Genomic DNA, 17,429 nt, shown 5'->3' on the forward strand with positions numbered 1-17,429 from the left:
CCTCCGAGACAAGGCCACACCTGTTTTAGACAATAAAGACAGATATGACAGACAAATTGATGACCTCGCTCTCGCAGGTGACAAAAAGCAACACCCGGTCACCATGCAAACATAACAGATTCTTGCTAATGTCCTGACATTGAGGTAGCCGCTGTGAAATCAATATGGAGGTTCGGAGCATCGACCACAGTCAGTGGAGTGGGAGAGGCCAATGCATAAGCACACATTGTCATCCATCAAAAAATTAAATAAATAAATCATAAACAAAACGAATAGATGTATGGTGACATTAATTTCCGTTCTGCATGGAAAAGAGGGTTGAGCACGCTATCTTTCTTGGCAGGCAGGCTCGTCCTCCGGTTTCCCAAACCTATAACTTAAAGTAGGACTATAAATGTTTTTATGCTGTGTGGTTACAGGAAACAAGAGACCAATGGCCCATAACTTCGCAGACGGGAAGCAATATTTATGCATTTAGTCATATTCTAAATAGTCATCAATACTCTACTGTACCGTGGTTGCTTTGGCCATGTGCTGTACTGCATGCATCCTTGAAATCTGTTGCCACTGTAGGTCCTGTATGGGTCATGTGATCAATTTGGGGGGGGGGGGGGGGGGGGGGGGGGCGTTGCATGTAGCCTGGACAGGAGGATATCAATCTGTCTTCTCATTATGCCAACAACAACAACATGTATCAACAAAGACTGCATACTCTGTCAAAGTCTAAAGGACAATATTGAACCTTTAAATAAATGTTCTTCAATCAAATATCTTTAACAGCACCTTGTCTTTGGACCTGAGCACCTAACACAGGGGGACACCTTTCTTGAGGTTGCATCAAATAATTACCAAAGATGGTCAGTGTACTCTTCATCAAACCTCCATGTATCCTGGATACACATTGTATAAGAGTAAAACACATGCCTGGTGATATTTTTGGTCCAATTATCAGACTTGGGGGACAGCGACCTTTCTGTGCCTAAGGGCTGTCTGGGCATCCAGGCGTCCAGGTAACAGTCACGGCCAGCTTCATAAACTGTTTATTACCGTAGTTTATTCTTAGCCTTTTCTTAAAGGTTAGAAACACAAGGCTGTCACACTTGATACCCCATCAGCTCCCTAAAATGTGTGTCAGGGAGTAGCACAGATGCGCCATGAAATAAGAGCGGGGCAGATCGCTAAGGGGCTAGCTTCATTTCATCGTCTTATCGCAGACACTGTATTAGTATGGCTTTCTGGCCCCCCATATCCCGCAGTGAAACAGCCCAGTGTTCTCAGAAACTATTCCAGACTTCATTTCTATATGAGCTCATCTGGGCTTTAGAGACAATTTCTTTGCAGTAAGTTTCAAATATGAACCGTCCGTGCTACTTTTCATTAAATAGTATACGATCTCCAGTGGCCATGTAAATATAGCGCTACCAAGCTGCTAAGCTATTCATGATACAGTACACCCTGCTGAGTTCCCGCATCTTTATCCTGAGGAGGAGATTGCAAGGTATACCGTAATTAGCGTCACAAAAACATTGCAGACAAGGGTTATGTGAACAAAACTGTCACTTTAGTTGGAGTTACCCTGAAGCTCAGATAGCGTTACAGGTGTACAGCAGGTGTATAGGAACAAGCCTATAGCCGTAGAACAACAACTATTCTGCCATTCATCACCAACTGTGTTAACTGTGGAAAAGTGTGCCGTTCAATGACTCATAGTCAGGCTTTGAGCTACCTCAGGTACATCATAGAGGATGCTTTAAATATACAGTGCTAATTACCGGCCTAATGGGTAGGATTCACTGTGATTAAATATTAACAACGATTAGACATCTTAGAAGCTTAAGACAGCTACTGCTGTTGCATTGTTAAACTTTAATTACCTCTGTTTTCGTTTGCTCAAAAACCATCACAAGATCAGAGGGAAAATCTGGATTGTTGGAGGATAGGATCAAGAATTTTGGTTTTGGCTCGATTTCAAGTACATTCACAGGACGCGTAGCAAAGGTTGTGATACTACTGCAGTACACTAGCGAGTTCAATTCTGGACATTGCAGGCTTTTGATAACTGGGTCACTTTTTTGATGAATATGGAAGGTGTAGTACACAGAAGGTCTGTCAGTGAAATTCCCTTGCTGTCATGTGCATCGAGGCTACAGCCAGCTCCTGTTAGCTTGCCACATTTCTTCACACACTCCGGTGCTAGGCATCAGGGGTGGCTGGGGAAAGGCCCCGCAAGATCAAAGGCGACCCCCCATGGCGAGCCCCCATCTCTGGGTTCGTGAGTAGAGTTCACAGGGGGCGAGAACCAGGGAGGCTGGGGGAGCCTGGAGTCTCCCCCAGCCCCAGCCCTCATTTCAGAGGCACTGGGTAAAGGTTAATGCTTTGCTACCTGCAGAGGAGAGGGGAAGAGAGGAAACCGAGGGACGGGGGGACGGGGGGATCAAAGTGTTTTAGGATTCCCGTAAGCTAGGACTCAGGGATCTCACTCTCTGGAAAACATCACTTGATCCCGGAGAAATCCCCCCCCCCCCCCCCGAGTTTGTTTCAACAAACAGAAACATCACTTAGTGTGTCTCCATTGAATTCATCTCCATTGAAATTCCTTGTATATATAAAAATAAAAAATAAATAGCGGTTAAACCATTAAAGCCGAGCAGCGATGTTTTATATAGCAGGTGATCAAATACCAAGATATCCTGAAAATGGTCGGGGCCAACAATCGTAAATGTTGTATGTGTTCAATATTTACGACCAAACATCCCATGTGTGTGGGCATTTCCCGACTCCCGACAACTCCCGACTAGGGTTGCCAGATGGGCTCGGGTTTTTTTGGTGGAATTAGCGGTTTTAGACTGTGGTTAGGGTGGAAAATGTCAATCCCATCTGGCAACCCTGTTCGCGAGTCCGATTGTGACGTGGATGTAGCCAATCAAGAAGCGAGCTGACTTCTTCTTTTCGGATGGGAATATCGGCACACACCACACACAATACGATCAAGGCTGTTCAATCCAAGATTTTTTATCTTCATGTGTGGGATCTGTTAAAATGTTCTGAAAATCCTTATGTGTGTACCGGGCTTTAGTGGACTGAATCAATTAGTGGCGGAGAAAATTCATTCGTGGCGGCCCACCACGAATCAATGCATAGAGGAAACACTGTAGGCTATATATATATATATATATATATCCTGTATGACACAGAAGGTAGCTGAGCAGATCATGGCCACATAGAGTCTTGAATTTGATCACATTGCTAGGGAAATATAAAGGCAGCTGTTGGTTTTACTAGAAGCGCTATTGGACAACGGCCATGCAGAACCTGCAGCACCAAGTCAATCAAAACAGGTACAGTTTGCCAAACAAGATAAATTGACTGGCAAAATTCCAGAATCACCGAGCCACAACATAGTGGATGGACTGAAGTGAGCTGATTGGGAGCCTGTGGCCATTATAGATCCTGCACCCCCGCTGCTCTCTCCTCGGTCAGAATCAACAAACCCAGACCGTATAAAGTCACTAGAAGTAGTGTTCGCTTCCCTACTGTTCCTTTTTTTTTTTTTTTTTATAATATTTTTTTATTCCAGTATAGATGTCATGTACATTGAAAAAGGCATGAATATTTTCTGTTTTTCTCCCTGCCCTCCACCCACCCCTCCCTCTTAAACATGTCTGCATACATATATACATATAGATCTGTCCATCCAGTCACACACACATATAAACAAGTTACCAAAAAAAAACGTTAAGTAAAGAAATAGATAAAAACTAAATTATAAGAAATTATATATATTTTTAAATATATTCATATATACATACATACATACATACATACATACATATATACATATATACATACATATACACGAACAAATTCTAACAATAAAATGTAGAAGAAAAATTGGGGGGGGGAATAATATCACAAGGAATTCTGCTAGGTTGTATAAATGATGTAGTAGGAGATTGCTGCTTACATAAGTCATATTCAGGCGTCAGATCATGAGCTACAATATATTCATAGGTAAGTTAGTGTCAGTTTTATTTGGAAATGTCATGGTCTCAGAGGCCAAGGCAGACAACAAACTGCTTGGTTACAAAAGCATCAGTTTGTAGGAAGTGCTGTCAGGTTCTCAAAATATGTAATGAACGGTTGCCAGTGCAAGTAGAATTTTTTTGTTGAACCTCTAAGCGTGAACTTAATCTTTTCTAACTTTAGGAAGTGCATTATGTCTGTAAGCCACATGGCTATTGAAGGAGGAGTTGGAGATTTCCATCCTAGTAAAATTCTACGCCTTGCCAGCAGTGTAGTAAATGCTACTATATTAGAATCTTTGGTGGTTAGGAGACTGAAATCTTGTGGAACTCCAAATATGGCTATCTGGGGTGAGGGTTCGAGATTAACAGAGAAAACCTCTGTCAGTATCTTAAAGATAGTAGTCCAGAAGGTTACCAGCCTAGGGCATGACCAAAACATATGGGTAAGATTGGCTGGGGATAAAGCACATCGTTCACACTTGTCCTCTACATCAGGATATATCGCTGCGAGTTTAGATTAGCAAAAGTGAAGCCTATGGAAGACTTTGAATTGAATAAGGCCTAATCTGGCACAAGAGGTTGTACTGTTCCTGTGTACTGTGACCGTGTGCTTATGACTGATCATCTACTTATGTGTAGTTATGTGTTTTTAGCATGTTCATGTTCTATCAGCATGTTGTTGTGATGTGCTAAACATGCAGATGTTAGATATGTTACATAGCGATGTTGATAGCTAGTAGGGGTGTAACGGTACACACACATTTCTGTTCGGTACGTACCGCAATTTGACACGGTTCGGTAGGTTTTTGGTACAGCAGGGTAAAAATTCACACACACAAAAAATATATATATTATTACGGTAGTTGTTTTTTGAAAATGATTATTAAACAGTGGTTTACTGGTCTTCCTTTCTTAATTAAGACCGCAGGTGCCTTGGATACGTCGTGGACTATAGTTTGTGCTTGCTTATAATTAAGGGCTGGTATGGTTTGCTGGCTGAAATGCGGATGAGTGGGAACAACGTAACAAGGTTCCTTTCAACACATGTTTAAAACCTGTGTTCTCGACAACGGAGTATGGTCCGCTGGTATAAAAACACCTATGGCGTTTGTTATTGCTTTGGCCCAGTCTGAATTGTTAGTGAGAGGCTGCTTAAATACCATGGGGAGCTCGGTTTTGCACTTCTTCTTTTACCTGTAATGTTCACATTCGGGTGATGCCGTCTCAAATGAGTGAGCCACTTCGACGTACAGCCAGCCGCATATCCGATCATAGTTGAACAATGTCGGCATATAGCTTTGGTCCGATCCACCTGTCTTTGTCCCTCGTCATTGTAGGTAAGTAAGTAAGTAAGTAAAACTTCATTTATATAGCGCCTTTCGTACATGAAATGCAACTCAAAGAGTTGGAGGAATGTCAAGCTCTAGTTTAAACTAAACTAAGCTAAACTATTGACTATCTCTCTGAGGCGTGTGTGCGCATGCGTACTGGCTGAGATTATTTCAACACACAAAAAAATTCTGCACGTGAAGTGGGTAAAGCTGCATTCGTTCACACGCGAACCAAACCGAAGGACCTGTACCGAACATTTTTGTTACACCCCTAACAGCTAGCAAGCACGATGGTAGCAAGCACATCCGTTTTGATTCAGTGATTTTCTATTTGGTTTGAGGTGTACCAACATTCAAATAATCTTCTTTAACTATTTTCAAATGTCAATGTATGACACATCCTTTGAAAGCTTTTCATAATCTGTAAAAACAAATTGGAAAAATGACCTTGCCGACTTCAGATTCAATGTAATTGTCATCGACAGAGTGCAAATCTGCAAATAGTGCATAGTGCCAAAGTCATAAAAGTATGGAGAGATGTACAGTATGTACAGTGTGATATGTACAGACATGGGTGAAGATATGTACAGTGCAGATATGTGCAGTATGATATCTTACAGAACAAGAGCAATGGATATCAATATGGAAAGTTAGGGTATATGTACAGTGTGGAAAACAGCAGTGGTGCAAAAGCAAGGTTGAAGTCCTGAGTGGTATGGGGGAAGGGGGGGGGGGGGGGGGTGCAATGGGGAACTAAACACTTGGGGAACAAAACACCAGCTCCTGTCAGATATTGAACCAACAGACTATCAGGTCACACTACCTTTCACTGCGTGGGGGATATATATAACATACAACGTGGTTGATTTATATGGAGTAAGTGAAGTCTCAATCCTTGTAAAAAAAAAAAGTGTGTGTGAGACCTGAACAGAATGGAAGCAATGAACCATAAAGCCTGTGTTCCACACAAGCACACCTTCCACCACTTTACAACCAGGATCCATGCTCACGCCATCATGACTTTAATCTAGTAATCAGTATACGTACATAACAGAGCCAAGTTGGCACCGAGTCAGCTGTTTGGTGATGCAGTCCACATCACTGTCACACCGTGGCATAGGTAAGGCCCCTGGGGGGCTTTCAATATGTGTTTTGGAGGGAGAGCATCAAATCACAGCTTTTTTTAGAGAGGGGAATGAGCGGGAGAGAGAGGGTGGGGCGGTGGGGGGGGGGGGGGGGGGAGGGAGAGATAAAGAGAGAGAGAGAAAGGGGGAGGTAAAGAGCGAGATAAAATAAACATTGGCTAGCGTCCAATGTAGAATGAAATATACGCAGGGCGTCCACATCGAGAGACTGCTGATCCTGAAAATCAACATTTGTCGTGCTGATGCTAGGTAAACACCAATATTTGCCAGGCCTTCTATTTGCTTGAGGTTGGTAAATATTCGGTGGATATTCCGCAATGTTGGATTTAAGGCAAGCAGATAACATGTAGTGTGATCACGTCTAGTGATGCAGCTCAGTGAGGCCAACACATATCTACAGTGATACAGTACAGAAAAATACAATGATCAGAAATGATGGAGTGACCGGTGTGGACGAGAGCAGTGACAGATAAGGTACCACGATGGATTGGTCTGTAGGAGGTATAGAGAGGTAGAAATCAATGGCGTCCATGGCCTTAATTAGACCTCAGGGGATCTGTTGACCTCTGCAGGGTGCCCTTCAGAGTATCATGGAAATATGAAATGTGCACACACACACGCACACACGCACACGCGCACACACACGCTCATGCATGCACACACACGCACGCACACGTGCGCAAGCACACACACACACACACGCACACACACGCTCATGCATGCACACACACGCACGCACACGTGCACAAGCACACACACACACACACAAACACAAACACAAACACACAATGGAGGTCACCTATGACCTCCAGCTTCCACATGAAACACTCAAATGGGGAGCAAAATAATGATAAGAAATAAATATGTGACTGCTCCTGGTGTTTCTGGACACCTCTCGGAAATGAGAAAGACGTCAAATTCGTCTTTAAAGTTTTTTTTTTTTTTCTTCAAATTTTCGTTTTTTTAGCTAACATTCAACTCGAAGATGTGAAGTACCCACTCGTTATTTTTCCGAACAGTTTTACGTTCATTAAATAAGTGTAATCTATAACACAATGACTTCGTTTCTTGTTGTTTGATGGGGATTCATTATCTTTGATGGGGATTTTCTGTGCTTAGTGATTTCCGGTGTAGCAACTTTCAAATACTCATGTCGTCTTCAATTTGTTTCCGATTTCAATGTATGATGCATCATTTGAAAGCTTACAATCTGTAGTTTAAGCACATGTAAAAAACTGAAAAATGATTTCGCCTACAGGTAGCCCTTTTCATTGGGCTGTGTCACATATATAAAGACAGAAGAAAGAGGGAAGCAACCCTCCCTCTATTGGCGGAATCTCATTTAGGAGATAATTGGCCCGTTATGGCGGCGTGCAGCATGTCATTACCTTTCCATTAAAGAGACGGCTCTTCCCGAGGATTCACCTCCTGCGCCGCCGAGCGGGGATGGGAGCCGCAGGAATGGGTGCAAATTAGCCTAATGTACAATTAAGGAGGAGCGTGAGGAAACGTTCTAGCTCCTCGACCTCGGCCCTCCTCGTGTACACCTAATTCCCTGGGAAGGGATCACGGAGGAGCTATCACACATGAGCCGCAGCATCATCATCCTATCCGGCCTGACGACGGCCATGGGAGCAATCCTGGGTAAGTTGACTCCAGCCTGGCTTTGGCCCTGTGTGGGCTGGCTGTTGCTACTGTTATGCAGCCGCAGGGTATTAGCAGGATCTATATGCACGGCAGCTGAACGCTATCCTATGGTGTGCTGCACTCCTGTACAGAATATTCGACGATTCCGCAACGTCGGCTGGTGAACGCAGCTCTTGACGAGCTCCTTCAGTCCTGCAGATTGTGAAGTGGATGGGGGGAAAAAAACAACACTCCTCGAATGGCGCTAGTGGGTTACTGTCTGACCCTCTCCTCCATTAAGGGGGGCATTATGGGGTCAAATGCTAAAACACTACAATGTAAAGATTCCCCCGGAGATGAGTCACAGAGTCAGTGTTTTATCTCCTGTCTGAAGAGCGCTCTCTCCACGGCCTGCAGGGAGAGGGCCAAATGTCAACAAGCGGTCGCCGTTGTAACGCGAGGGCTATAATAAACTCTGTGATAACCTGACTAGAAGGACATAAAACAGACACACAAAGAGACACACACACACACACACACACGTACAACTGTGGGCTCAGTGAGGCAGCCAATTCCCTGTGCTCTGGAAAAGGTCAATGGCTTCCAGCGCTGCTCTGTACCACACTAAGCTGAGCTGGGCTAGGCTATGCTGGCCTGAGCTGGGCTGGGCTATGCTGGCCTGAGCTAGGCTATGCTGGACTGAGTTGGGCTGGGCTATGCTAGCCTGAGCTGGGCTATGCTGGCCTGAGCTGGGCTGGGCTATGCTAGCCTGAGCTGGGCTATGCTGACCTGAGCTGGGCTGGGCTATGCTGACCTGAGCTGGGCTAGGCTGAGCTGGGCTATGCTGGCCTGAGCTGGGCTATGCTGGCCTGAGCTGGGCTATGCTAGCTTCAGCTGAGCTGGGCTATGCTGACCTGAGCTGGGCTGGGCTATGCTGGCCTAAGCTGAGCTGGGCTTCCCACCCCAATTGCTATTAATGCAACATCAATGACACATTGGGAAGAATACAAATTATCATGGTGAAACTACCAAAGTTCCATGGTGAAACTACCTTCGAAATGAGAAGGTCAGTATCTAGGCTACTTCTACTTCCAGATCAAATGTGCTGTGGTGAACACTCATTGGGTTTGATTATGGAGTCCCGGTGTATTGACTGGCTATGGATTGTGTCCACTCCGCTTCTGTACAGAGAGAAGAGCAAGCAGTTCAGGGCCCTTCACAGGCATTCCTTAATTAGTCCCCCAAGCGAACACACACAAACTTCAGGCTGGCAGGGGGAAGATTACACCGAGGGGAGATTCCCCCAGTGTCCTCTGCCCAAGCTGCTCGCCATCGATTGGCTCACTCTATTACTTTCGTTTCTGTTTTTTTTTTTGTTTTTTTTTTAAGATTGCAATCAGGTCGGACAGTCTTTGGGTAAACCACACAGGTGGAGATAAAGAGAGGAGACAGAGGAGAAAATGGCTGGAACAAAAGGCAGATGACTCAGGTCTGGATGCAGGGTAATTGGGTTTTATCCTCTCGGTTTATCAGGACCTTGTTTTGGATTACTGATATCCAATACACATGCTTTAGAGAAGAAAAGGTTACCCTAGCCCATTTCTAGATCATTTAGAATGTACTGATGGCATGGCATGATGACGGTGTAAAGAACCTATGAGCGGAACATGGTTTATTTCACCATCGTAATGACATTTGTGTGAGGATATACAGTTTTTGAGGCTAACAAACTAGCCCACGATGTTAGCCCCACAACTGTTCGACTTCACCATGCATGCTGGTCAGGTCGCAGTAGAAAATATCGAGGTAGCCACAAATAAGATGTCGCTGCATCAAGCCGGTCTTTGCAATGTGCACATTCCATTTCAAGGCTGTTCATTTCAATGACATGTCAATCTCAGACGTGTTTGTATTATTTCTTGTGGTGAATACGGCTGTGTCAGTAAACACGTAGGAGTGCGGTTCGGAGAGAGCCGCAAACAAACTGACACTCGCAAGAAAAACCGTGAGTGAATCATCGTGAGAAAACAAGACCCCCTTTCTTCCTCTAATATGCAGCGTTTGGCAACTCACGCTAACATCACCTCTGACCGCAAAGCAAAGCTAGTTCCCACCAGCCGCCGATGGCGTTTTAACCTCATCACTCTGTAGTATAAATGTTGATCAAAAATGCATGTGGGCCGCTGGCTACCCGTGACACGGGGCCGTGCCACTCAAACAGCTCCGGTCACAGAAGGGGACGTGAAGATGAAATGTAAACTTTTAGGAGGGGTGGCAGGGGTGTAAATGTTAACATATTGAGAGGTCGTCCTCTGGCTCGCTCTCCTCCCTAAATAATGTGTACATATCACTCATATATCAGAGCCCTGCTTCTGAGGCTGGAGGCTGCTTTGTCCTCTCTGCTTTGGAGAAGCAGCGGGGTTTAAACACATAAGATGAAATGATGCAGAGATAGGCACGGCTCGCTATCGATTCTGCTCCCTGTGTTGTGAAACAAAGGTGGTCTTTGGGATGAGGACGGCCGCGTCGATGAAAAGAATAGATGTTATCTGTCTTAATGACAAACAGGAGTCCTTGGCTGAAGGAGAGCCTCATCAAAGGTAACCTCTCTTTACCTAACCTTGCGATGCCATTGGCGGGCGGCGCTCAAACGGATTGAACAGCAACGCTAAGCGTCACGCATCCCCACGGAACAAACACATTTAGATTGTGCTGTTCTCCTCAATATGCACACCTATCGATAGGAACGACCACAATCCAGGGAACATCTCTGACTCAATGTGAACAAACAGTGGTGGGTAGGTGGCGGGCCCTGCATTACCATGCTCACTCAAAATGTTACTTTTATATGAATAGTAATTTGTTTTCATTTAAATGTAAATCAGGAGGAGCAAATTAAATTATGTTGACACTCCTAGCCGGAGTAAACCGGCACGGCCGTCCACCTACCACCCTCAGCACCACAGGCCCCGAACCCACCCCCGCATTGACGGAGGAAACAGACGAGTGTGTGTTTACCTCCGGGGTGTGTGTGGGGTGTTGGGGTGGGGGGGGATACACGGTCAAAAGCAATGTGTCTTGGCACGGGTGTGTCCCCCCCCCCCCCCCCCGCCCCCACTTCTCTGTATTTCAAGTGTGGTTATCGTGCTGTAGCAGGGTTTTGTATTCTGATTAGAACCATAATTTATTCCGGTCGCAGACACAGGCAGAGCATAGAGAGAGAGTGTGGTTAGGAGAGAGAGAGAGAGAGAGAGAGAGAGAGAGAGAGAGAGAGAGAGAGAGAGAGAGAGAGAGAGAGAGAGAGAGAGAGAGAGAGAGAGAGAGAGAGAGAGAGAGAGAGAGAGAGAGAGAGAGAGAGAGAGAGAGAGAGAGAGAGAGAGAGAGAGAGAGAGAGAGAGAGAGAGAGAGAGAGAGAGAGAGAGAGAGAGAGAGAGAGAGAGAGAGAGAGAGAGAGAGAGAAAGAGAAGAAATGAGGGAGACAGCGTTATCTGGAGGGTGAGAAGGAGGGAGGGAGGAGGTGTGGTTGCTGTGCATCACAGGGCTGTCTCTGAACAGCTGTTACAGACACAGGTGTGCCTCCCATCCCATTGCGCTCCGTCTCCCATCTCAGCAGGGGGCTCTCTGTTATACAGTATACCACACCGCTAAAATATTCTAACCAAAGCAAAACCTTCTCTAGGGAAAAAAACTAAATGACTATGAAGCAGGGCCAAATCACCTGAATACAGGTTTTATGTAAATTAAGAAAGCATGTACTGCACATGCTAAAATAAGATATAATAATAAGGTTGACAAGTTATTTAATTGAACAATTAAGTAAATCCGCTGCCAGGTAAGAGTTCTAGTTGCGCATTCTGAAGTGCATGTTCTGGCGCTAACGGCTGATCCTGGATCATTTTTAAATGGCTCCACTGAATGCTAATATTACATTAAGCATTTTCTGCAGTGTTGAGCATTTCTGGTTTAGCTGAAAGGGGACGCAGGCATCTTCAAAGGCCCTTGGAAATTCACTCTCCATTTTATTGTGAGTAAGGAAGTGCTTTGTCGCTTTTACAAGGCCTGAGGCCTGAGGACAGGAACGCAGAGGGGGGTTAATCCGCCTAGCGGGCCTCTTAAATCCCATTCTGCACCACTGACACTCACAGAAGCACCAATCACACATTGAGGACAGACGGGCGGCATAAAATATGTATGGTCGTGTCCATCCATGGCTTTAGATGTCCTCCCAATCTCTCCTTCCATACATTCACGCCAGAGAGAGCACCCCTCATTGGAATTAACCAGATTGGTAAATGTGTTTTCCATATTACAAAAGTTGTTGAAGAGCCCACTCAATGTAACAAACAACAGTTTTAGGATCAGTATTTACCTATAATTTGTTAGCAAACATTGCTAGTTTAAGAATGCTTTTGGGGGCGTTTTCCGGTGGTTTCGGCCGGGGGCATATGGTAGTGGTTCTTTGGACCAAGAAACCAATCAAAGTGACCAATTTCAATTTGCAAATCTCTCCCCAGGTCATCTTTTCAGAGCTTGGCTGCATCCATCATTGGCTAGACTGGTGTATCAGTCAACTCAAACTGAAAATACTAAATTGTAGAGAGTTTTCAATTTAGTCGTAATCCGTAGCTAGACTTACTGTACTGGCTAGATTCATATATATATATGTGTGTCGAGGTCATATAAATAACCATTACATGATATTCAGGTAATTTAATTAGGAATATTGGCTCATATCTCAACATGGATACCTGTGTTGTACTGCAATAACATTGGGTAATTTTTGGAGGCATACAAGTCTGAGGCTATTGAATATATGTGATGTTTTATCACCAGTGTGCTGTAGTGTATGTCAATATGTCCAGCCGAACATTGGTTTACTGGGGTGTTGATTTTGGAAACACCATGAAACCCAGAGGACTCCCATCTCCCATAGAGAGAAAGGTGTCAGTGTCATCTAAGTGTATTCGTATTGATCTCTCCAGGCATCTTTACTTTCTCCAGACCGAGACCAAACCATCCAAACACACACACACACTTTTTTTCACTAAGCCTCAAAATCATTAAATATTTATTTGCTTTTGATTACTCTCGAAATTCATTCGTCGGGGAGCCAGGTGACAGATGCTTGCTGCTATTGACGAATGTTGCCGTGGCAATGACGGATAACATCAGATACCACAGCATGCCACTCTCCAACCCCCCTGCCTTCTCCACCATGCCTATTCCCTCCTATCTCTCCCTCCCTTCCGCTCTCCCTTTCCCCCCTCTGTCTCCATCCTTCTTTCCATCAGGTGAGCTGAGAAATGGCTCCGGAGCCAAAGCATTTGTCACAGCAACAATCTGCTGAAACTAAATTACAGTGACAGGAATTGCAAGGTAGAAAAAAAACACAAAAAAGGGAGGGATATTTATGAAACGAAAGCAGTTTAGTGTTTCACATAGAGGGAGGGAGATGGGGGTGAGAGAGAGATAAAGAGTGAGAGATTAAGAGAGAATGCAAGAGAGAGAGAAAGAAAGAGAGAGAGAAAGAGAGAGGGACAGAAGCGGAAGGAGGGAGAGAGAGGAAGGAAGAGATTGAAGGAGGGAGGGGGAAAAAGAGGAACGTATGTGCTTGACATTGAAGCGATCATTAATGGTGTGAATCTTGCCATTGTGGCAATACCCTTGAGTTAGCCAGTGAGGCAGTGAATGGTGAATTGTGGATGGGCAGTTATCTCCAAGGCTCCCCTTTCAGCGCTGTTATGAAACGCTTGACAGCAACATGAGCGCCTATCAAATGGAGAGCTCCAAGGCTGCAGAGACAAGGCTGAGCGGCAAATCTGCAGTGAAGTGAAGTGACACTGAGGCTCCTGTTCTCCAACACACACGTGAGGAGAGACACATAGATATGTGTGAAGAGAGACACATACGCATGCACGCTTGCGCGCGCGCACACACACACACACACACACACACACACACACGCACACGCACGCACACAGCACACACCCCAACAAACAGGAATTTTGTGCAAAAAGTTTGACATGACAACTATGACAACTCATCTAAGCCACCAAAAATACCCTATGGAGATGTCAAATGAAACACAATCCACTGACAAACAAGATTACATTAATCCACAAATCCACACAGATCCATTTAAAAGAATAACCTCAGATTACAGCAGGCAACCTGACAAATCCTGTTGTTATTTTCAAGACCTCTCTCTCTCTCTCATCTCTCTCTCTCTCTCTCTCTCTCTCTCTCTCTCTCTCTCTCTCTCTCTCTCTCTCTCTCTCTCTCTCTCTCTCTCTCTCTCTCTCTCTCTCTCTCTCTCTCTCTCTCTCTCTCTCTCTCTCTCTCTCTCTCCTCTCTCTCTCTCTCTCTCTCTCTCTCTCTCTCTCTCTCTCTCTCTCTCTCTCTCTCTCTCTCTCTCTCTCTCTCTCTCTCTCTCTCTCTCTTGCTCAATTCAATCTCAAGGCAACTCAGAATACCACATCCTGTAGACAGCTCTTGAGCTATCCCAAACCAGAATGTTTTGTCCACTCAGTATCAAGGATGGGCGACTGTTTTACTGTATCGGGTGCCACATCTCATTCCTGCTTCCAACATGGCCACACACACACACTTAAAGATAACTGGCTACTGTATCCCATAGCCTACAGGCTAATATAAGGATGTCAACTATTGCGTTGTCAATAATTAATACTATTAATTACGTGAACAAACATGTTTGGATTAGTTCAATCTGAGATGTTTGAGTATTTTTGTTCAAAAACGAACAGACTGTGTATTGCTTGACTGTCATTTTTTTTATGTCATTACTTTTTAATGGCAAGAAAGAGACAAATGGGAGATTCAATATTTCGATCATTGCTTCCCTTTGAAAGATACAACACTGAATATTGCCCACCACAAGTTTTTTCAAAAGAAAAAAACAACTTGAATCCCGGCCATCCTCTCCATATTGCACTTATGAATTCCTCTCATGTGAAAAGTCAGTCGAATCAAAGCGGTGGCTTGAGATACAGGGTAGCCATATTTGGGATAAATAAAACATGTCTTTTACACTGAGGACTCCATAGCCCTTTATTCATGACTCTCTCCGTATCAGATGGTGAGTCGCAACAGAAACATCAAAAGCGTGTCAAACCTGCTGCTGTGTCTCTCTCCTCTCTTTTCAACACAGATCACTCCATTTCTATATACCTGCAGGCAATGTCTCCCATTGTGCTTCTGATATACGGGCATCATGAAATAACTACACACAACATGGAAACAGGTAGAGAATATTGGCACCCAAGGCTATAGTGGAATGCACACAGTAACTGATCATATTATCAATGGTGTTGATATCATGTAATATCCTTTATGCAGAGGAAAGACAATTGAGGGTGAAAGCTGTTGATGCCAAGAGCATGAGAATGAGGAGAGCCTGTACTGAAAGAGTCAACATGACAATTAAGGTTATTTACATGATTAAAAGGATGCATTTAATGTTAGATTTGTATTCAATATACTTCAACAGACCAAACCACAGAGTAGATCTCCTAACCAATTGCTTCAAGTCCTAAAGCAGAATATATTCATAATCTAATATTTATATTATGCAAGTTCAACTTGATTTCCATACTTGAGATGCAAAAATCTAATCCTCAAGGCTAATTCACTAATTAACTTGCAAATTGTCCATTGTAAGAGATAGTCTAAGTTAAATGGGATTTCAAGAGGTCAGGGTTGATTCAATAGGGAGAAACCATTAGAGAGCTTTGCCAATGGCCCATTGTGAGAGCTAAACTGTAGGAAGTCAAATCAAGCCTAATAACTAAAACAAGACCAGATGGCTATTCATCCATCATCAAGGCATTTGGCATTATACGTCGCTATACAACCGCTGAACATGCACGAGCTCAGTCAGAATCAATAATGGGATACAGCGATCCATTTAGAACCATGTTGTGCCCCCCCCCCCCCCCCCCCAGATGGTATTAAAACACCTGTTATTTTCTCATGTCACCGAATGGACAATGGAAGCGGTGTGCGCCGTGCGCAATGCGCTTTAAGCCCAAATCACGTCTCCCAAGAACCATTGAACCATCAACCAGCCTAATCTCGAATATGTAGTGGTTAATGGGATTATTGCTTTGCCAATAGACTGATGACTGCCCACCACTAATGTTCCAGTTGCGCATTAAGCAAAAACCTGTTCATGGCGTGTTTTCTTCTTATAATTAAATGCAATATGATGCGATAAGCTGCAAATCAAATCATGGAGCATAATTGTTGTAGGGCCTACCTAATGTGGAAAAGTGAATCTGAGGTTAATCGAAGCTCAGGACCATAGACTACAGTAGCCTACAGTAAATGCCTGTTGCTGACGGGGGGTGGGGGTGGGCACCCGGTGGCGAAAAAGATGCTTCTTAGCTTCTTATTCCCATCCATGAGGGCTTGTGTACAGGATCGAGTCAGATTTGCTGGGAAATGATTGCATAGTGCAACAATTACGCATGCATTGCGGACTTCTGTGCGCCATCAAAACTTAGGAGAAGAGAGGAATTCGAATTCGATTAAAATCAATAGTCAGCTCAGGTTCGTAGTGGCACTTAAAAGTTTAGATTTTTTTTTGTGCAGTTTTATAATTTTTAGAGTAATAAATACGTATCAGCACTTAACACAATGCCAATACTACGACGACAATCATGCGTTTGACATGATTATGTCATGATTTGACATGAGGCTACATCAGGTGGTAATTAAACAGTGTTATGGTGGCTGGTGGCAAATAGTCAATGCTATTTAGGATACATAGGTGGATTAAAACACGCAGCCTTATGTGCTTACCTCGCGCCACCGTGGCCGGGACCTGCAAACCGAGAAGCAAGAGGATGCCCAAACTCAAGACGCATCCTCCTGAAAACTGTCCCATCACTGTCACTGCTGTGGTCGCCTTCCTCCCCATCGGACCCGGGGATGCTGCGCGCGGGTCACAAGCATTTGCCGTCGTTGGCCGTGTCACCAGTAACAGGTCACCCCGCACCGGTAACGTTCACACCGGCGCAGCCTGTCGCCGTCTCAGCCTAGGTTGGCGAACCACGGCATCTCGACTTCGCAGTGCGGAGAGATAGCGAGCGGTGTGTGTGTGTGTGCGCGCGTGTGTGTGTGTGTGTGTGTGTGTGTGTGTGTTTCGGCGGTCGGGTAGCCTGTGAGAGAGAGTGAAATAAGTAAACAGCGCCAACCAATAGCTCTCAGTTTAAGGGCGGAGAGAGAGAGAGAGGGGGGGGGGGGAGAGAGAGAGAGAGAGGGGGGGGGAGAGAGAGGGAGAG

At 44.6% G+C, this 17,429-nt stretch overlaps 1 protein-coding gene across 1 annotated transcript in view; it reads right to left on the bottom strand.

The window, feature by feature from the left end:
* unc5da (unc-5 netrin receptor Da) overlaps positions 1-17,032 on the bottom strand; it is a gene marked incomplete at both ends in the record, with an annotated part of 163,537 nt that extends 146,505 nt beyond the window's left edge. The window contains one exon of the mRNA XM_080529400.1: positions 16,948-17,032. Coding sequence (XP_080385526.1) covers positions 16,948-17,032 — 85 coding nt within the window. The remainder of the gene's footprint in view (positions 1-16,947) is intronic.
* Between the last annotated feature and the right edge of the window lie 397 nt (positions 17,033-17,429).

This window comes from Nansenia antarctica (genome assembly GCF_963989245.1).
Source record: "Nansenia antarctica genome assembly, chromosome: 4".
NCBI classification, from domain to species: Eukaryota; Metazoa; Chordata; class Actinopteri; order Argentiniformes; family Microstomatidae; genus Nansenia; species Nansenia antarctica.